General features: G+C 38.7%; 1 protein-coding gene across 5 annotated transcripts in view; it reads left to right on the top strand.

Moving 5' to 3' along the window:
• Window positions 1-23,138, top strand: part of si:ch73-366l1.5 (FILIA-N KH-like domain-containing protein) — a 32,061-nt gene that overhangs the window by 7,455 nt on the left and 1,468 nt on the right. The window contains exons 2-5 of one of the 5 annotated variants that reach the window (XR_006092355.1): window positions 9,424-9,997; window positions 14,548-14,647; window positions 17,183-17,267; window positions 20,648-21,368. Coding sequence is in view for 4 of the 5 variants with exons in the window: in XM_042393353.1 (XP_042249287.1) it covers window positions 9,424-9,997; window positions 14,548-14,647; window positions 19,802-19,841 (714 nt within the window). In the remaining variant the exon portion in view is untranslated. Of the gene's footprint in view, window positions 1-9,423; window positions 9,998-14,547; window positions 14,648-17,182; window positions 17,268-19,801; window positions 19,856-20,647; window positions 21,369-23,138 lie in introns of those variants that run through there. The other 4 variants (XM_042393353.1, XM_042393354.1, XM_042393352.1 and 1 more) reach the window with 4 other exon arrangements.

The following is a 23,138-nucleotide window of genomic DNA, read 5'->3' as shown; positions in this document are numbered from 1 at the left end:
ATGTGTTACGCGTCATTCTTCCCACATTAGTTTTAGTGCCTTCACATATCTTCCAGCTCAGATACAAACAGACTCAGTTGGACTGAATCTGACTGAACGGTAGTTTGTCATCGACTCGGCTGAGCTGTTTTCTCATTGGACCGACTGCCGTCTGACATACCTCTCCTGGTATTTCCCCCCCGGCCCGGCTCGGCTCCTCCACCCTCCTACACCTCTGCTTCCCAGAGCTCAGACTTTGGCCGGACATCAAACCCAGCAGAAAACAACAGCTTCATATCACAGCATCACAGTTAATTCCTCCTCTGTGGTGATTTCAGAGAAGTTGGCACCCTCATCACCACCACCACACCCTGAAATCCTGGCATTTTTTGGTCTTTTTTGGCCGTGCTGCAGTGCTGCAGTGAGTCAGGATACTGAGAGGAAGAGCATTCAAACTCACTTTTTCCTCTTAAAGGCTTCACAGCTGTTTATTAACAACCAGCGAGTAACACAGTGTTTAACAGACGACCTGAAGGGCAAAAAGAAGTCTCTGATATTTTGTGATTGCCAAACTGCTTTGATTTGCATCAAGCTGCGAACTTTAACTTTCACCAGAAAATCTGTTTTTTGTCTGGACTGTTTGTGTAAAATTCACATTATACAGAAATACATCATTTCTACAGAAACACGTTAACTTTGTAATTTCAATTGTGAAATTCTGGCTGATCGCAGAAAGACTTTGACCACTTAGATCTTCAGATAGACGTCTAGTTCTTGACTATCTTAAGTTGGACTAAATTGCCATGAATTCTTGGTAAATTAATACTTTAAGTAAAAAACATGGCTGACCAAGAAACCGCATCGAACCACTCTTCACTCAGCAGCTTCCTGGAAGAATTCAACAGTTACCAGAACATTTCACTGGGAAAATTCAGCAAAAAAAAAGTGTAACAATGGACCTTTTTCACAGCAGACATTTTGACTTGTCATAGCAGGAGAAGCCCAGTGACTGATTAATCTAGATTGAATTAATTATTGATTACACCTGTGTAAAAGGTTGATACCAAACATCTCAGACCTGTAGCAGTTAACATAGTCTCCAAAAACTCTTCACTCTTTTGTTGCTCGCTCTGCAACATTGATAAAAACCAGTTCAGTCTCTTGCACCCAACGATCAGCTGCTGTGAAGTTGCTCTTTAAGCGATGGGCTGGTGTTGCGACAATGCTGATAAAGATATTTGTGGATACAGGTCTGATATTTTGTGATATCCACTGATATTTACAAAAGAAGAGTTAAACCAGTAAAGGACAGAGGCGTTGTTGAAGGTTCAAGCTTTCGGTTTTACTTTACGTATTTGAGGGACGAGCAAGCAGGCAAGAAGAGCTGTCAGTTCCTAGTGGTAGAAAGTAACTAAGTACATTTATCCAAGTACTGTACTTAAGTACAATTTGAGGTACTTGTACTTTACTTGAGTATTTCCATGTGATGCTACTTTCTACATTTCAGAGGGAAATATTGTACTTTCTACTCCACTACATTTATTTGACAGCTTTAGTTACTTTTCAGATGAAGATTTGACACAATGGATAATATAACAAGCTTTTAAAATACAACACATTGTTAAAGATGAAACCAGTGGTTTCCAACCTTTTTGTCTTTTGACGTCTTACAAAAAGCAGTGTGTAGTCGGGGTCACATTTCACATGTCTATGAGTTGTTAACAGCTCCACCAAATAGTGATTTTTCCCTCTAAACTTCTCACATGCTTTCATTTCAATGAATGTTCAAATGATCCAATATTTCAGCAAAAATCAAAGATTAGAGAAAAAGTCCAAACAGTTAAAGGCGAAGTAAAATCACTGAAAAAGCTGTTTTTCTACTTCTTGGCACTAAACAACTATTTTGATGTCTTCCAGTCAGAATTTCCTCACCACAGTACTGAGACTGCTCTTGTTAAGGTCTTCAGTGACATCCACTTAAACACAAACAGTTGCACAATTCCAGTCTTAGTATCACTGGATCTTTGGATATTTTAATTGTACTTAAATGTCCTTTTATAATATTTCTTTTTTTATGTTTTATGTAAAGCACTTGCCTTGTTTTTGAAATGTGCGATTTAAAAAAAACTTGCATGCCTTCAGTGGTATTTTTCATGCAGGACTTTTACTTGTAATGGAGTATTTTTACATTGCTGGATCTGAGTGCTTCTTCCACTGCTGTCAGTTCCTCACAGAGGTGCTAAATTCTTCAGTAATCCATCACTGCTCTGTCATTTGCAGGAGCAGGTACTCATTGGTTTCCACAGTGTGTCTTTGCCATGTAATAACTTAGCATCTTCATTTTATTTGCGTAATTTAATGCACAAATGTGTGGAAAGATATCAGACTAAATCACTCACAACAGTGTGCAAGAACATTTAGTTTTTCCTCAAATGAAATGGACAATTTCTTATTATTTCTGACTCAGTCTTGAATCTGCTGCGATGTACAAAGTCTTGCTTGAACTTCACTGAAGTAGTTTTGACTGCTTGTTGATTTCAGGAATCAGACAGTGAAATTGGAAATATTGTTTCTTAACAAATCCCTGGTGTTTAATTATAAACAGTATTTGTGCTGTGAGGCCTCACTGAGTCTGACTGACTTTGAAGTCCACACTTTCCACCTTGTGGCTGCTGCTCTGCATGTCAGACGTCTCTCCTGCACAGAACAGACAACAGTGGAAGTGTCTGCTTGTCTCTTTCATAAATGGAGGCGGCGTCAGAGAGCTGGAGTGCAGATAAGGCAGAGAGCAGAGGGAACAATGAGTCAGTGTTTGGACGGAGAAACAGGGCACAACAGCAGTCTATTCCAGTCCAGATGAGATCCCTGTATACTGCAGCATGGGAAAGTGACCAGTAAACCACTGGTATTATTCCTCAGCAAAATATCTTTAGTGTCTCATTCGTGGGAAAAACCCTGAATGAAGTGATGTTTATAGACATGAAGAACTTCAACATTACCTCAAGATTACAACTTAAAAACAAAACATATGGATTAATTATCTGTTCTGTTCTCTTCTGAAATATGGAGACCCACTATCTATATATCTAACTATATATGTTAAAGCGGTTTACATGGAGCTATAGTAAGAGTTAAAAGATGTTTAAATGTCTTTCCAAAAGCACAGAGAAAAAGTGAAAGGAATTGTTTGAACTGTGTGTCTATTTGTTCTAGTGTAGGCTGCTAATATTAGCATCTCCAGCTAACTAGGTCACTTCCTGCTTTAAGGCAGAGAGTTAGAATATATTAGCTAACTCGTTTTTTTTTTTTCTAAAGTTAGATTTTAAAGCAGAAAAATCCCCGTGGAGGACTGGAGCATCCAGCATGTGGGAGGTGGTCCTGGACCATAGTTTCACACAACAGCAGTTTCTGAAAAATCAGTTAAATTTGGCTCTTCGTTTGGATGGATACTTGGCTACAGAGGTTATGTTAATGAGCTCGCTAGCAAGAGCTGTTTAAAGTAGCCAGTTGTAATTTCACCACCAACAATAAATGAGAAGTTGTTGTTTTTTTTTTTTACTTCCATCTGAGATCAAAAATTACAACAGACTTCAATGGTAAATCTGTGACGGTCATCTTTATAAACCTTTTAGAAGGGAAATCTTAACAGACAGAAGCCGAGTTTCCGTCAAAATGTAGCTCAGATTTTAACAGAATTTCCAGAAAATGGTCAAAAGAAAATGAAGTGAATGTTTGTTTCCATCCACTGCTGTTGTGTGAATATCAGCAGATAAACTAATCCTCCAGTCAGCGCCGTTAAACCGCTGCAGTAGAAGACACAGCGAGATGACGTCATTAAAAGGATGGCAGTCAAACGGCGGAAAACAAACGATTTTGTATTTTGCTTTGATCGATACACCAACTCTTACACCTCAGACGAGCGTAAAAACTCTCGCACTGTGACGTCTTTCAGAGCACACAAACACCATAAACACATTTTTATACAGTCTATGGACTACACACAGCAGGGCACGGCCACGCTAACGATGCTAGCAATGCTAAGTAGCTGCTAGCTGCCATGCAGGTTGGTAGAACGGATCAGTCGCGCCTCTTTGTATGTGCAGGTTGGTGTCAGAGTCTCTGTGTGAGACGTTTCTGATGGTAAACGTGTGTTTTTAAAACTTATTTCAGGGCCCATGAGGATGTAATCGAAACTGTTCACGCTGATTCAGTTTGAAAGAGCAACGGCCAATAGGGAAACTGCAACACAGGGCCGACCAACCAATGGTGTAACTTCATCACTCATTCAGAGTTATGGAGCTGGTTTGTGGCTGGTCCAGCCAAATTACTCAATTACTCAAAACAATGAATTGTTTATGGGGCAGCTGTGGCTCAGGAGGTAGAGCGGGTCGTCCACTACTCGGAAGATCGGCGGTTCGATTCCCACCTCCCCCAGTCCACATGCTGATGGGCAAGATAATTAACCCCCAATTGCTCCTGATGGCTGTTCCATCAGCGTGTGAATGTGTGTGAATGGTTAGTTTCCTCCTCTGATGAGCAGGTTGGGACCTTGTAATGGTAGCCCCTGTACCCATTCAGTGTATGAAAGTGGTTGGAAACCTAGAAAGGTGCTTTACAAGTACAGTCCATTTACCATTATCAAAAAAGTTTGTTAATTTAATAGTTGGCAACTAATTGATTAATCAACTAATCATTGCAGCTTTAAATTAGATGATAATGATAACCTGATCAAAAACTAAAAGTCCTAAAAACTTCTTACAGTTTCTGTAGAATAAACCTTGATGTTCTGAGGTAATGTGGGAGAAATGCTCTGAGCTCACGTGGCCTCTTCACCATCACTTCTTAAAAACACAATCTGCAGTCCAGCTGGAGCTCTTCCTCTCTTCTGTTTGCTCAGGTCGCTCACTAAACTCCGACACATGCCGAGTGATCTAATGCCCTTCCTCTGTGCCCTGTTAAAGAGCTAAAACGGCTTTTTACGAGTGAAGCGCTCAGTGTAATGTTACAGATCGGGATGTCTTTGTCAGGAAATGCTTTCAGAGGTTGTGGAGGCTTGAATGACTCCAGAGAGACAAAAACTCACTGTCCTTTTAAAATGACATTTTCCTTCTTTTTACTTTTTCACTTAGTTTTTGTTCGATTCAGTTTGACATCTTGGGAAATACAGTTGTTTTCTGATTTAGTATCATGATCTTGACTTTATTGTCTCGTAATATGGATTAAATATTTTATAACATCAATTTAGTATTTCTTGTAGTGTAGTACATCTTGTTTCAAATATATCATGATCCTGACTTTTTAATCTCTTTTTAATAATCTTGATGTAGTATTTTATAATCTTGATTTAGTATCTCATGATCTTGACTTTATATATCAATCTTGCTTTAATAACTCATAATCCTGATTTAGTATTTCTTTTTTACATATGACTTCTTGTCTCACAATTTTGATTTACCATAAGTATTTACATTTTTAGTCATTCCTAACTTTCTCTGGCATAATTTGCTTCCATACCTTCCTCTTACTGGACAACTGGATTTTAATAATGTTCACTGAACTTTTTGATGTTGGTGGTTGTTGAGACTCTGACGTGTCCTTATTTAAAACGTTCTGTAGTTGATCCTCTCAGGTTGCTGCTCGGTTGACTCACTCCTCAAAGCAGAAATAAAGTGTTTGTGTGGATGTAAAAGTGCCTGAGAGAATAACGTTGCACATGATGATATCATGTAGGACTTAATCATCCAACTGACATATTTGACCAGTTTAGGCCAGCAGTAAAAGCTGGGCCTTGGTTTCAGCTAAGAATACGGTTTATCATCCTGCTGACTCATAAAATGATTTAACGACCCCCGTGTTTAGTGTTGCGACCCTGAACACTTTGTTTCACCAAGTCAGGTCTTTGGCGTGGAGATTATTTTGGTGTTTCATAGCTCAGGAATTCAGAGGCAGAGGAAGGGACCAGTGTTTCCGGCTAAATGGATGCCATTCCAGTTTGAGGGTGTGGCGGAGGGCTGCTGTGGGATTTTAGAGGCCAGGCAGGCAGGCAGGCAGGCAGGCAGCAGATGGGCCAGCAGGAGTAGCTTAATACATTCAGGCCTGGAGCATTTCACTGTCTGACCTTCCATGATGCCACCAGTTGTCAACACGGTGACTCATGAGTCGCAGCGTCTGTCGGGTCGAGGCTGGTTTTGACTGATCGGATCAGACAGGACGTTCATTTCTGTATCGGTCTCTTCTCTGAAAACACTTCTATTCTTGCTTCACTTTTCTGCTGTTTCAGCTCAACAAAGTGATATTTTGGGGAGTGCTCATAGAGAGAAAAAGAAAATATATCAAGCCCACGTTTTACTACATCGAGAGCTCAAAATGCTGTTGCATGCACACGAGATACAATTAGTTCCCACGTTTTTGGTTAGTTCGTGTGCACGAGATAAATGTACATAAAGAGAGACAAACGTATCGACGATTCAGTCACGATCATTGCATCTCAATTGATAAAACACTGGTTAGTTTATTAGGATATCGATCACCATGTGTTCGCTATAGTAGAGCCTTATTAACAGCTAATTGGCTTTATGGGGTTACATCATGGTACATTCTGTAACATCACAGGCCTTATTATGCGAGGCATGTTTTGCGTACCCACATATTCTTATGTGCGGATGCAGTGAGGTAAAAGTGCACGAACTGTACACTGACAATTATGGAATAAACTATAAAATCAACTTTAACTTGGCATCAATTTCTTCACCATAATAAAGTCTACGTTGAAGTAGGCTATCAACAAGCAACTACGGTACCTCTTAATCCAAGTATATCCACTGCGTGGAAGGAAACGCACAACTCATTCAACAACACTTATCGTGCTATGTACCAGCTGTATCTGGTGCCCACGAATGAATCAAAATGTAGTAACGAACTGTATCTCATGTGCATGCAATAGTGCTCGATATAGTAAAACGTAGCCTCAACACACATATATATATATATATATATATATTTTATTTTTTCTCTCTCTCTGTCTTTGACCACGCCGGGACTCAGTAAAATATACTTGTTTCCTGAGAATATATTTAGCTGGGCTCAGCACAAACACTAGAAGTGTGAGTAAACTGCTAGTTCCTAGCTTCAAACAACCGCAGCCTAATTTACATGTTGTGTCTTGTCAGCTAACAAGCTAATCACCAATCCATCCTGTAATTACCTTTAGCTGATTTACGGTTCAAGAGCTAGAAGCTAGCTGTAAGCTACTGGGAGCTAGAGGCTAACTTATAGGATGGGTCTGTCTTAAAACAACAGTCAGAAGCCCATATGAACATTAAAGCTGTGTTTCTTGCTGTAATCATTCCTCCTGTTCATACTGACCATTAGAAGATCCCTTCATAATGACCTTACAATGGAAGTGATGGGGGACAAAATCCACAGTCCTCCTTCTGTGCAAAAATGTATTTAAAAGTTTATCTGAAGCTAATATGAAGCTTCAGCGTCCAAATGAGTCAAATCAAGTAGATATCTTTCAACATTACAGTCTTTTTAGTGCCAAAGTTCCTCTTTTTGTTACTATACTTCCACCTGCAGCTCAACAGGGAAACACTGTCCGAGGAAACACAAAGAGGGAATTTGATGCTAAAAAGACTGTAAATGTGTCAGATATCCACTTGATATGACTAACTCAGACTGCTGAAGCTGAATAGAAGCTTCACAGAGACTTTTAAATGACTGTGTGGACACACTGTGGATTTTGTCCTCCATCACTTCCATTGAAGCACATTTGAAGGATCTTTTAATATCCAGTATGAACAGGAGGAATAATTACAGACATCTGACTGCTGGTTTAACACACTGGAAACACTGGGAACCTGTCCTTTAACACCTCATTGGTGAATACATCAGTTATAAGCGCTGCCTGAATCAGTGGATCGTCCCGTGTTCGGCTGTTGTAAAAGCACAGAGGTTGTTTGGAGAAACCAGATCTGCTGCTCAGATGTCGATCAGTGCAGCCTCAGCACTTCACAAAAGACACAGACAGGTGCGTCTGTACAGGCCAGCAGAGAGGTCGGTCATTGAAAAGATGGATATATATATATATATACGTATATATGTGTGTGTGCAAGCTGTCAGGTGTCAGGGAGGACAGGTTGGTGCTCTGAAGAGGGTTTTATTTGTCTGAGTGTCAGCAGCAGGCGGCGGCTGCTCCTCAACGAGGAGCTGCAAGTGACAGCGGTCAGACAGCCGGTCAGAGGTCAGAGGTCAGCAGTCCAGTCAGCACTCAGTACAGCAGCTACGTACAGATATTATCCTTCTTATTACAGCTACAGTGATTAGTTGCCAACTATTAATTTAATCTTCAATTATTTTGATAATCAATTCTCGGGGTGGATTCTAATAAGAGCTGCACTAATTAGTCAATTAATTTATAAACAGAAAATTCATAGGAAACTGTTTTGATCAATCAGTTGTTTTCGATTAATTGTTTCAGTGGAAATGCAATGTGGAAATGTTTCATCTCAAACATACAAACATGATTGATATACATGACAGGAAACTGAATATGTTGGGGTTTAGACTAGAGCTGCAACAATTAATCAATTAGTTGCCAACTATTTAATTAATCACCAACTATTTTAAGCATTTAATTGTTTTGAGTTCTTTAAAAAAAAAAAAAAGTCAACATTTTCTTTGTCCATCTTCTTAAATGTGAATATTTTCTGGTTTCTTTAGTTTCTATGACAGTAAACTGAATATCTTTATGGACAAAACAAGACATTTGAAGACGTCATGTTGGGTTTTAGGAAACATTGATTGACATTTTTCACCATTTTCTGACATTTTCTGGATCGATTTATCAATTTATCAAGAAAATAATCAACAGATCAATTGATAATAAAAAAAAAGTATATATATAGATATATAATCATGACATTAAGGTTATAAAGCAGTTTATCAGCACATTTGAAACTACTGTTTTGGTTCACTCTCAGCACTCTCATAGCGTCGTTTTGGACCGCAGCAGGCAGCTGTAAAAAGCCGCTGTACACTACCTGCTCAGCACCAAACAGCAAACAGACACAGTTAGCTGTAGACTAGCTGGTGAACATAGTGGAGCATTTAGCAGCTAAAGAGCCAGATATTTCCCTCAGGAGTTGGTAGAGAGTAAAAACAGCTAAAAGAGAGTTAATATTGGGCTTACATTCACCAGGTGGACAGAAACACGATCTGTCTCTCAAACCAGCCTCCTAGGATCCCGTTTCATCATTTCACCTAAAAGATAAAACCTGAAACAGTTTCTGTTAGTTTCAAAGGACGGTTTCTATCTCTGGACCAGCTGGTTTTAAACTCTGCAGCCGCATCGATGTTTTAACAACCAGCTGATCAAAACAGTTTGTTTAAGTTTCTGCTTTTTACTCTGAAAGTTAATTGTTTTTAAACCTTTTGTCTTCCTAGGCTGTCCCAGAACCAGCACCAGAACCAGTCCCAGAACCAGTGTCAGCACCTGAACCAGTCCCAGAACCAGTAACCGTACCACAGACTGTACCAGAACCACCTGCAGCACTAGAACCTGTTTCAGAACCAGAACCTGTCCCACAAGAACTTATTCCAGAACCAGTTAAAGTACAAGAAGTAGCTGCAGCACCAGAACCTGTCCCAGAGCCAGTATCGGAACCAGAACCTGTCCCAGAGCCAGTACCAGAACCTGTCCCAGAGCCAGTAGCGGAACCAGAATCTGTCCCAGAGCCAGTATCAGTACCAGAACCTGTCCCAGAACCAGTATCAGTACCAGAAGCTGTTGCAGTGCCTGAGCCAGAACCCGTGACTGAGTCTGAACCGGTACCTGAAGCAGTCCTGCAGCCTGTGGCTGAACCAGAACAAGTTTCAGAACCTGCGCAGGAGTCCATACCTGAGCTGATCCCTGGATCCACAGAAGACGACCTGCCAACCCCTGAACCTGTTTCTGAGGCATCACCCGAGCCTGGACCAGAACCCGAACCAGAGACCGTCCTGAACAATGGTGAGACTGGTGAGTTTTATACTTCACTGGCTGATCGGTGTTTGTCGTGTTTGTGCAACAAAGATCAGAATCAACTTTATCGGCCGAGTCCGTTCAGACACACGAGGAACTGGACTGGCTCTCGATAAATAAAATAGAATAAAATAAATATCAATAAATAAAAACCAGCAGATAAGTTGACATAAACATAAAGCTGCTTTATACAGACACATGGTGGAAAAACATTAATAAAATTAAATTGATTGAAATGATTCTAAATAATTTAAGAGGTGTCGGGTAGCAGGAATTCAGACAATATTAGCATTAATTAGCAATAAATGATTGATATTAGGGCGATATGACTAACATATCACGATACAGCACATTTTCTGTAAATTCAATGAAAAATATTTTATATAAAATGAGCACATGGAAAGACCTGTTTCTTATTATATTTGACATGAATCCTCTTGCTGACCGTGAATCTTTGCTATACGATGTGCCGCGGGCAAAAGCTTCCTGCAATGTCTCAGTCTGGGGTTTCTTTACAGCGCTCTGCTGTACTTTCATCTGTAGACTCTCCCCGTACTCTTTGACATGGTAAAAGAGGTTAGAGGTGTTTGAGTTTGATGAGGGGACCGATCTGTGGCATAATTTGCAAAATACAGTTTTCTGGTCCATGTCAGACTTTTCATACCCAAATCACGTCCATACGACAGAAGTAGCCCCTTTCTTAAATACGAGCTCCTCGTTGGACTCCTCCATGTTTGTTTATGTCGTCTTGCCTTCGTCCTTTGCCTTACAGAACGCGAAGTGTCGTCAAATGACGAAAGATATCGCCGTAAAGAGTGTGATTTGCGACACCATGACATAAAAACATAAAATGAAATGATATACGTTTTTCTATCGTCATATCACACAGCCCTAGTTGATATATTGACAACAACATACATACAACATGTATTCAGGTCAAACTGTCACTGTAAACTACAGAGTAACAGTCATGCAAAACATACAGATAATAAGTTCCTTTAGGTACATACAGTGTTTTATGTACAGTATATACATGTAGATATAGACACAGCTGTTTGTATGTGTTTATTGCACAATTTGAATATAAACTGTAACATATGTGATTAGTAGACGTCTTCATCACGATTTACTGCATGTTTCAAGCTGACATCTGAGAGTCCACATTCACATTAAACACAGTTTTTGTTTGTTTGTTTGTTTGTTTGGTTTGTTTGTCAGTCAGTGGTGCTTACTGTTCTGAGGACGAGCTCAGTTCATACGAGCTGCAGTCTGTCTGTTTCTGTCGTCTTGTGTGGTTTTATCCAGACGGATTTATGTTCGAGGAGGGTTTCCTTTGTTTTACACTCAATCTAATCTCTGAATAGAAAAAAACAGCTTCTTGTAGCAGCTGTGCACGACAGATAAGTCATTTCCAGAGAAAGATAATAGAGCAGAGCTGTTAGGCTGCATACTGTATACAGTCTACACACACACACACACACACACACACACACACACACACACACACACACACACGTTTTTATTGAATTACATGACAGAACATGGATGAGTTAAAATTACAGCCACTGGTTTCTCTTTAAAGCTCTGTGCATCATCATCTATCTGCTGGTGTCAAGATGCTTTCTAGGAGGTTTTTAATGCTTCATATTGCTGCTGTTTCTCAGTCCTGATCTAGTTTAAAGGTTATATTTTTTATTTTCTCTTTTATTATGTTATATTGAGTAAAGAGAGGTTGTGACAGATCTATCTGTTGCTGCCTGTCTTGGCCAGGACAGGCTGGCAAAAGAGATTTTTTTTTAATCTCAGTGAGGTTTCCTGGATTAAATAAAGGTCAAATAAATGAATAAAATGAAAAAAATCTAATCAATACATTTACAGTGTAATAATAAATCTGATGAGCAGAAAATCCTCCATCCATAAGATTAACTAGAGCTCAGACAAACTGTTCTCCGTCTGCTGGGATGCCGTCTGACAGGCAGCATCTTATTTATATCTGAAACATACACTGAAACATAAACTGTATGTTAAACATGTCAGCATGACATGCATCGCTATGAATAAACTGAGTTACACCTCGACATGATGAGCAGTCTGCACCAGTTGTTTGCAAGCTGTTTTCTGTGCGTCCACCAGTGACAGGACACTAGTGTGTGTGTGTGTGTGTGTGTGTGTGTGTGTGTGTGTGTGTGTGTGTGCTGTATCAGTGGATCGGTTGGCGTGTATAGAGGTGGAGCAGCCATCTGCTTTAGAGGGATGATACAGTACTTAATCTGGAACAGTCAGTAAAGCACTTGGCTGCCCCGAACAACAGCCTGACTGACAATCTGCTTTATGTCCGTCCAACCTGTGACACAGCAGGTGTAGCAACAGGTGTGTGTGTGTGTGTGTGTGTGTGTGTGTGTGTGTGTGTGTGTGTGTGTGTGTGTGTGTGTGTGTGTGTGTGTGTGTGTGTGTGTGTGTGTGCACGTAAAGTGTTCGTTGTCTAATCAATACACCACTTATTTGTCATATCAGCCATTTGGCCAAGTTACATATTAAGTGATGATAAAGTCTAAAATCATACATGTGTTCTTATTAAACTGGTCTCCAGCATTAAAGGATATGCTAATACTTATAGCATGTTTAGCATACACCAAATTAAGATTAAATGTTAATCCACTAATCCAGTTAAGTGGAAGTAAATAATGCTTTAAACTTTAGATAAAATGAAAAATGCCCTTTCACCCTTTTTAGATCATGTCCCTGGTCATATTGTGCACCTATTTAACAATAAATACATCAATCAATTGTATATCGTATGTTAGCACATTTAGCATGTGTTAACTCATTTTGCTTTTAGTTTTCATCAAGTTTATTGATGGAAAATAATGAGTTTTACTTTCTGTAACACTTCCTTTAGTAGACACCAAGCTACGCAGCATGCTAACACTTTAGCATAAACCAGGTCAAGTTTGACTGAATTATAAGGAAAAGTGTTAGCATACACCAAGTATGGAAACACTTTTAGCAAACTGGTGAGACTGGTGTGTGTGGATGTTTTCAAACTTCACTGGCTGGTCGGTGTTTGTCGTGTTTGTGCAACAGTGAGAGAAGTTTTAGCTTTATTGGCCAAGTACAGAAGACATACAGCTAAAACCAGCACAGCAGGCTAACAGAGACAAGCAGACATAAACATAAGGATATTTCGTACAAGGTAAAAAGTTTTACATATCTATCAAGACAAATTTATTTATAAAGCACATTTAAAAACAACCCACGTTGACTGAAGTGCTGCACAGACCAGAGCATGTAGCTAAAACCACACATACAGGAAACAACAAGGCTCACAGCTCAGGAGGATTCAAACACCAGAGAAGAAGAGTTAAGTTTTGAGCCTGAACTGAAGAGTGTTGTTGGAGGAGCAGATCTGACGGGGAGGAGATGCTGTTCCACAGTCTGAGATTACGTTGAGTTTATCTATGGACAACATACATACACACAGCATCTATATACATGTTGAACTGTCACTGTCAACTACAGACGGGATTATACAGAGTTTAACATACACCGAGTATAGTAACACTTAGGAAACATCAAAGTAAATAATATTCTACAAAAAAAATCTGTGAGACTAAAATACAGATTTTGCTAGTTTACACCATGTTAATATAAAATGCTGTTAGTAATACAAATTCTGACTTAAACTGTGTGGGAGATTTCCTTATTTTGTATAAAAATTAACACTTAAACTAATCTGACATTCGGGATTATGCTATTACTTTTATGCAATATATATATTTTTTAATTATTTTCCATTTAATTAAACTGTAGATACTGTGAGCAATGCAGCCCACATATTTCATCATTCACACACCAACGCAGGCCACAAACAAACAAACAAACAAACAAAAACAGCACTTAAGTTATAAACAAGGAGCCAATTAATCCATCCTATAGTACATCAATGTTTGATTACATTCATGTTCATTTTATTTTTTGAAATTTATTTATTTATTTATTATTATTATTATTATTATTATTATTATTATTATTATTATTATTATTATTATTATTAATAATAATAATAATAATAATAATAATATGGCTTATAACAAAACATTCACCCTTTTTGCATTGTGTGTTTTCCAAATATGAGATAAAAATTGACCAAAAATCACATACATATATAAATTTGTCCACAATATTTTTTTCCAATGGTGACTTCTCCAGGGGAAGAAAACTATATTATATTTGATCAAGAAATAAATTAAAAGTTGGAGAAGTCTCATCTTTCCAACACAACAAAGTACATTTTTTTGCAAAATTAAGTAATGTTGATAAGTTTTCTGATTTTTAATTTGTCTTACGTTGTGATTTGGTGTGGAATTGAATAAAAATAAGCAAGAATTGGATTGAATTTCAGCTTATTATTATGCTTTAACTGAACTGGGAACAAATGATGGACTGCAGGACCATGACGGTGATGTTAGCGTGTATGTTGTGAATGATTGAGCCGTGTGGACCGTCGCTAACGTGTCGTCTCTCTCTGTGTATCTCCTGTGTGTCAGATGAGGCTGCAGCTGAAGATAAAGTGAAGTTCACCGCTGGAATGAAACAGAGCAAGTTTGAGACGCTGATGACCAAGGAGGAGATCGAGGAGGAGCAGAGGTCAGTTGAACTCAGGATACTGTGGCATGACCTTTATTACATGCTCTGTGCACGCTAACAACAAACACTCCACAGTTCTTGCTGTCTGCCTTTTTGTGCTGATTTGTTTCACTCCTGCATGAAATGAAAAGCCAAACTATCTCATTGATGCTCTTTAGCAATGATAAGCAACTGAAGAGACGTTTCTGATAAAAGGACGAGTTCACAATGTTTCCAGTGTGTTAAAGCAGCAGTCAGGTGTCTGTAATCATTCCTCCTCTTCATACTGGATATTAAAAGATCCTTCAAATGTGCTTTCAATGGAAGTGATGGAGGCCAAAATCCACAGTGTGTCCACACAGTCATTTAAAAGTCTGTATGAAGCTTCTATTCAGCTTCAGCAGTCTGAGTTAGTCATATCAAGTGGATATCTGACACATTTACAGTCTTTTTAGCATCAAATTCCCTCTTTGTGTTTCCTCGGACAGTGTTTCCCTGTTGAGCTGCAGGTGGAAGTATAGTAACAAAAAGAGGGACTTTGGCACTAAAAAGACTGTAATGTTGAAAGATATCTACTTGATTTGACTCATTTGAACGCTGAAGCTTCATATTAGCTTCAGATAAACTTTGAAATACATTTTTGCACAGAAGGAGGACTGTGGATTTTGTCCTCCATCACTTCCATTGTAAGGTCATTATGAAGGGATCTTCAGTTGAGATCATTGAAACTGGTTGTCAGAACTTAAACATATATGATGGTGACGTTATCCAGGAGAGCCCCGAGTTTCCATGTTCACTAATATTGAGGAGTGTGATTACAGACTGGAGGAAACGCTTCCTTTCTGAGCCTTGATTTAATGAGTAAAATGCCATTTTTTTTAATCAAAAATCAGGTTTTTACATCTGTGTATTTAGGTAGAGAGCTCCGTCAGCTCCATTCACGTCTCTCGTCAACACATCCTGAGGGCTGCACTACTAGAGAATAGAGGGTTCTTATGTAATGACTGTTATGTATGCTCTCTGTCTCTCAGTGAGCTCTCAAGGTGGACAAAGTTGTCTTTTTTTTAGTGGAGAGACTTGAGGAAAAATACAAAAAAAACACATTTTTACAGTTTTGGTCCTTTTTTTCTGTTTTTTTGTGAGCGTGGGGAGTGGACGTCTGCAGCCTCCTGATTGGACGCAGCAAACTGTGAAAATGTTTCCGTGGCCTGGCAACACTGCTTTATTGTTTTTATGTTGAGATTTTAAGGAGAAGCAGAGGAGGGAAAGTGACTCAGGGCCAAATAACACCACAGATGATTAAATATTTCTCCAGCAGAGTACCAAGCTGAACCCCGTCCAGTTCTTCATTCCATCTCCCCTCTTTGTTTCTATAAACTCTGTCCTCATGTGAATGATGCTCGACCCGACAGTCTGATTCTTTCCTTTCAGTCAAGTTTATACAGTATGATCCACTTCTAACGGCTGAAGTTTGGTTTCATGGCAAAGTTTGTGGAATTTTTCTGTGGACAATGATGGAAGAAGAACTCAGATCCTTTACTGTAGTAGAAGTACCAATACAGACATGTAAAAGTACTCCAGTAGTAAAGTATTGCAGTAAAAGTACATAAGTATTATGAGCTTGATGTAGTTAAAGTATTGCAGTAAAAGTAGTGGTTTGGTCCCTCTGACTGATATATTATTATATATGACATCATTAGATTATTAATAGTGAAGCATCAGTGTTAGAGCAGCATGTTACTGTTGTAGCTGCTGGAGGTGGAGCTAGTTTACACTACTTTATATACAGTTAGCTAGTTTAGTCCAGTGGTTCCCAACCTAGGGGTCGGGCCCCTCCAAAGGGTCAGCAGATAAATCTGAGGGGTGGTGAGATGATTAATGGGAGAGGAAAGAAGAAAAAACAAAGTTCTGATACACAAATCTGTTTTCAGTTTTTGGACTTTTTCTCTAATCTTTGATTTTTGCTGAAATATTGGATCATTTGAACATTTATTGAAATGAAAGCATGTGAGAAGTTTAGAGGGAAAAATCACTATTTGGTGGAGCTGTTAACAACTCATAGACATGTGAAATGTGACCCCGACTACACACTGCTTTTTGTAAGACGTCAAAAGCCAAAAAGGTTGGAAACCACTGGTTTCATCTTTAACAATGTGTTGTATTTTAAAAGCTTGTTATATTATCCATTGTGTCAAATCTTCATCTGAAAAGTAACTAAAGCTGTCAAATAAATGTAGTGGAGTAGAAAGTACAATATTTCCCTCTGAAATGTAGAAAGTAGCATCACATGGAAATACTCAAGTAAAGTACAAGTACCTCAAAATTTTACCTGAGTAAATGTACTTAGTTACTTTCTGTCAGTGGAGAAGGGCGACATCTTGCTGCTAACTAGCTTCAGCTGAGTCTCAGGACTGTACATCTACCCTGAAAACTTTAATTCGTCCTTCCGTCTCCTGATTCCAGAGATGTGAACGTTGTATTCTGACAAATGTTTGTGGAAGTCATGGATCTGTCTGCGTGTTTCGTCTCTCATCGCCTCCACCTTTATCTTTTCAGGATAGAGCTTACATCCGATTTTACTTCTCTATAATCAACCTCAGCACACTCTCACACACACACACAGTGTGTTAGGAGGGAGATGGTAAGGTGCTGTTTATATTGAATAACCCCCCCCCCCCCCCCCCCCAGTCCTTCAGTCCTCTTCCTGAATCAACCCGACTCCTCACCTGTCAGTACGGATAGACTTATTATTTATTTACAATGTTAATATACGTGTTAAATTTTCACATAACTGTCACCGTCTGTGAATAATTTTATTCAAGTCATTTTCATTGTCAAATTTGTTTTGGAGGAAATGAAACACTTGGAATTGAAGCATATAGCAGATATTTGATTTTAGTTTTGTAACACCTGTCAGGTGAAGAAGAGTCTGGAGGTCAAGGCTCAGTGAGCCGAAACTTTACAGATAATCTTCTATTAAACTGTGATGAAGTTCTTTATCAGTAGCTCAGATGTTGGCAGAAAGACAACTCACAGCTCAGAGTTTTTAAATAGTTCAACCGTTTGGCTTAGAAACTACAAGCCTCTAATCTGATAACAGAAACTGCATAAAGAGATCCTCCTCCCTGAAATAAGACACGTAAACCACATTCAGTCAGAATAAACATCACAGAGGGAGGTACTCTGAGTGAACTTTTAACCCCGCTGCTCTGCTGTAGATGGACATTCAGCAGGTTAAAAGCCTCCCCGAGGGGGGCGCCGGAGAGTTGAAAGTGTAGCAAAGATACTGCGTTAAGTGAAGAAGAGTCAAAAGGCATCCTCCTCCTTCCTGAGGATATCATTATCTCTGATGTCCATCAAGAATAAACCTCCATAAATCCACTTAGAAAACCAGAGAGAGAAGAGGCTGCAGAACCTGAACATGTTGAAGTATCACAGTGATCAGTGTCTGTAGGAGGAGCTGCTAACAGCTGATTCGCAGGACTTTTAACGGAGACTGTTTGACTAAATTTGAACAAATCAGGTGTAAAATGTGTCTGAAAGAGAACAGCAGCAGCTACCTGATGTTTCTGTCGTCATATTGGTTCAGACAGGCCGACGTGTTGCTGTTAGCATGTTTCCATCTGTCAGATTAGTAAAAACATTTTTGTAGAAGAAGGAAAAAACTCAGAGATCCACTTAAAAATACAAGAACGGAGCTCTGGAAGGGATTTAAATGACAGGAGGAGAACCAGTCTGTCATTATTACTAAACAATGTTGTTGATGTTCAGATCAACACAGACGTCCATCCAGTTTTATAAAACAAAAAAATAAGAAATATTTGTATTTTTATGAGGATCATTGGCTGGTAAACCTTCATACCTCATTGTAAGTTTAATATCTGTTGATAAATGTTGATAAATAAATAATAATCAGTCTGTCCCTGCTGATAACGCCCGCACTGACACCCCCCCCCCCCCCCCCCACCCCCCCCCCCACCCCCCCCCCCCTTAAATCATCCCACATGGATCCATTCATGGTTTTAACTGGATCCCTGTTTGGTTGTTCAGTCCAGGGTCACATGGTGCATCTGTGTCGTACAGATGGTGCTCGTCCTCTTATTATTCACCTCCGTCACCAAACCGCCGTGTCCTCCGTCCTGTTAGCTCAATCCCAGAGCTGAAGCCTCCCAGTTAGAAACCAGTATACATTCAAGAAGAGACAAAAGAGGCCGGAGACGCCGCCTAATGTGGGTCATGTGTGCTTAGAGAGGAGAAGATGTCCATACAGGAAATACAAAAGATCCTATAGGGACCTTCCAGCAGGCTTTTTATAGGAAACACAAAGAAGACTTTCTCCTTCTCAGCGCTGCTGCCAGCGAGTCAAAACACTCACTGGTCAAAATAAGGAAGGAAATGAATCAGTCAATAATAAGAAAATTAGTCAATAATGAGAAAATACATTCTTTATGTGGGTGGTGATGTAGAATTACAAAAATACTAAATACAAAAGTCCTACAAGAAATAAATTTTTGAAGCTTCTGATAAAGTTCATGTTTACTATTATCAATTTAGTTCATTTAGTTTGTAATTATACCTGCTTATATAAAAGTATGCAGCAGTTTTGTCTTTGCTACGTAGTAAACGTACTTAACAGAGAGAAAAATCTAAACATTATTTATAGTTATAATGCTGAAAAGTGTCTGATGAAGCTGGATTACATTATATTGTAAAGTGTTTCGGGGGTTTTTTCGTGCTTAAATTGTGAGTCTAAAATAGATCCAAGGTTTGAACTACACACTGAAAACTACGTATTTTCTGTCAGTTAAAAAATTAAGAGTCTAATTTTTTTTTTCAGATTTATATATTATTGATTTTGCTTTGTAAACAAACAAATAATCTCTAGTAAGAAAACTGTACCATCTTCCAACTAAACCAACTCTTTTTTTCTGTTTTTCCTATAATTTGTACCAAATTGCACTGTTTTGTAATTGTAGAATTACTCAGAAAATTTCCAGGTAATTGGTATAAAAGTGAGAGAGATGTAAAATAAAGCCACACTTCCACATAGTTCAGCCTCCGTCTGCTGCTGCTTTGTTCTGGTGGAGGTTTTCTGTCACTGAGGGCCGAGCGTTCGGTTCTGTCGGTGTTTTTATTGATTCCAGTCTTTCATCACATCTGTCACCTTCTGTCCAGCTGTGCTGCTCACCTGCTAACCCTGCATGCTGCCCGCTAACATCACAGCCTACGGTGAGTGCTGTCACTCAGACCTGATCCTTTCTTAAAGGAAAACACCAGCAAGTTTGTTTTCAGGAGGTTTGTTAAGTTAAACAGTCAGTGATGATCAGCTGTCAGATGTTAAAGGACGAGTTCACGACTTTTCCAGTGAAAGAGGTTTTCCTCGCTGTAATCATTCCTCCTGTTCATACTGGAGATTAAAAGATCCTTCAAATGTGCTTTCAATGGAAGTGATGGAGGCCAAAATCCCCAGTGTGTCCACACAGTCCTTTAAAAGTCTGTGAAGCTTCTATTCAGCTTCAGCAGTCTGAGTTAGTCATATCAAGTGGATATCTGACACATTTACAGTCTTTTTAGCATCAAATTCCCTCTTTGTGTTTCCTCGGACAGTGTTTCCCTGTTGAGCTGCAGGTGGAAGTATAGTAACAAAAAGAGGGACTTTGGCACTAAAAAGACTGTAATGTTGAAAGATATCTATACATTTACAATACATTACAAATTACATTTTTGCACAGAAGGAGGACTGTGGATTTCCATTGTAAGGTCATTATGAAGGGATCTTCTAATGGTCAGTATGAACAGGAGGAATGATTACAGTGAATCTGTCCTTTAAATTAGATTTTGTGTGGTTTTAAAAATGTTAATTAAAACCCTGCAAAGACTCTGAACCAACTAACATCACTCACTCTGCTCTGCAGTACAGTTACAGTTGTGTTGTTGTACTTAAATCAAATAAAAACAACTGTTCGTTCTCTGTTCTAAGAAAGCTGACTGTTTTTTCCTCTTCTTCTCTTTTTCTTTCAGAGCACCTGAATGATCCACATCACACTTCACACCCCTCAGCTTCTTTTATCCTCTTTGATTTTCTTACAGCTGACGTTTAGAGACGACGAACACTGAGGAGTTAATCCACCTGTGATAAAGATCGGCTCAGTTTGGTTCATGAAGGAAATTTAATTTTTACATCATTTCATATATTTTTAGTTTGTGGGAGGGGGTGACAGAGCTTTCAGGCCACAGCTGCTTGTGAATATAGCAAACGTCTTTACACCAAAGTGCCTTCAGGAATCTGTGTTTTTTACAGTCTGTTTTTTTGAAGTGTTTTGAAGCAAAGGGAGAAACTTCAGGTGTAGAAAAGGAAGTGAGCTGCGTTAACAGAAAAGAAGGATTGTGTGACATTTATTAAACTGTGATCTAAACCCAAATGAAGTTCAGCGTTGTGTTAAATGTAGCCTGCAAGTCTCAAACACTTAAAACAGCAACCTAACATCAAACTATCAGCCTTTATGTCTGCTAAAGCTAATTTAAAACCCACAGAAGTGAATCCACTCGTCTTCCAGTGATGACAGGCTTCGGTTTTCAGTCCTGTTTTGGGGTTTGAGTTCTTCTGAGTTTGGTTTAAATGTTTGACATGCAATAAATGTGTGAAACCGTACGTATGTTTAATTTTATTTGTTCCAGAGTTGAGAGTTTTGGAGGCTTTTATAAATTCTGGATTATTAAAAGTGACGTTTGTTAAATCTGGGATTTGTTTCATCCTCGTTTTTTGTCTTCATATTGTTTTTGTTTTTTCTTCTTCTTCAAGTAAATGTAATGCCTGTAATACAGCTCAGCATCTAATCATCTTTTTCCTCCAAAACTTTATTGCACAATTCAAGAGTAATTCTCAAACAAGGCAACAGTGCCGTCAAGTGACCATGTAGAAAAACAGCAACACATAGTTTGAAACTTTAAGACTCAAGATGGATGAGGAATGAATAAATAACCAGATTAAATAGAAATGGAAGAAAAATGAACAAATACAGTAATTAATAAGTTAAAAAAGTGGTTTAGGAGAAGATGGGGGGGGGGGGGGGGGGGGGGGGGGGGTATTCAGTTGGCTGCAATCTACATCCTCGCCACTAGATGCCACTAAATCCCACACACTGGTCCTTTTAAGGTGAATTTCTTCAACTATAAATATATTTATATATTTATAAGTTCTGAGAAACCAGATACAAGCATGAGAAAGTGAATATTTAATATATATTTCAAGTTTAAGAGAGTATAAATTGGAATAAATGATGTTATTGCATGAACAGGGTCATCATGCAACATTTTTAGTCTGCAGGGTGAATTCTCAAACATGACTTTAACTGCAGAGAACTCTATTATTGTTTTATAAATATATATCTATAATATATATTATAATATGTTTCAGTAAGAAGCCTCCCTGTTTTCTGATCTGCAGCACACACAAACACAGCTTTTAACATGAAACTTCTGCAGGACAAAAACATGCATTTAATGCATTTTGCAAAAAAAAAACAACACTCGCAATAATATCAAGGCTCTGTCTGTCTGGCGATGGGGTTGAAGTAAGTGACCTGAGATGTTTTATCCACTCTTTTGCAAAGTAGATCCAGCCAAAAAATCAGCATAAAAGGTTGTAAACAAAACCAGGTAACAGATAAAATGTAAAAGACAGATAATAATACTAAAATCAGGCTAAAAGTAATACACACTGTTTAAATTCCTTTCACAGACTGTTGACCTTTCTCACAACAGATATTCTGACTTTTCACAGCAGGAACTAAAGATACATCGATGCTGAGATCAGATATCATTCTGACTTAATAAATAACAATTCAGTACATTTATATCTATGTATTTATTTGTTACATTTTGCTTTCCAAAGTTAGAAAAGCAATGTTTTAGTCAAGCCTGATTGAGCCTCACACATAAAAGAATGACCCCAGCCTCTTCCACACAGTCAGGCATATAGTTTATTAATTAAACACTGGTATCTAATCAATAATCGGTATCAGCTGATACCCGAAGCTCAGATATCGGTAACAGGACTGAAGAAGTTGTATTGTTGCATCGCCAGCAGGAACATCGCTGTTATGATTCATGTTATTAACCCTGTCATGCATGAATTATGATAACCTCCGTCAGTGTTTTTATTCCTCTTTAGGCATGAACACACATTTTTTCAAGGAGTTTGTCCAACTTAGTGGACAGATGATTAATTGTCATTTTCTCCCAACATAAAATCAATACTTGGAAATTTTAACAATTGTATCACTCCCTAGTTGTTACTTGACGTTACAAAATTTTATTCACCTGCAAGGGTTTATTACTATAGAAGGATTGGCAAGATGTTCCTGAGCTGCTGAGCATTTCCAGCTGGCAGGCGGCCATCTTGGTTTTGAGAAATTTGTTGCACTTACAAAGGCTGGCCAATGGATGGCAGTATATGGGATGACACACTAGAATCCACTGTGTTGGCTGATGTGCAACTATATCATTAAAA

Source organism: Thunnus maccoyii, chromosome 18 (genome assembly GCF_910596095.1).
Source record: "Thunnus maccoyii chromosome 18, fThuMac1.1, whole genome shotgun sequence".
In the NCBI taxonomy this organism is placed as follows: Eukaryota; Metazoa; Chordata; class Actinopteri; order Scombriformes; family Scombridae; genus Thunnus; species Thunnus maccoyii.
This window is presented reverse-complemented; position numbering and strand designations above follow the sequence as displayed.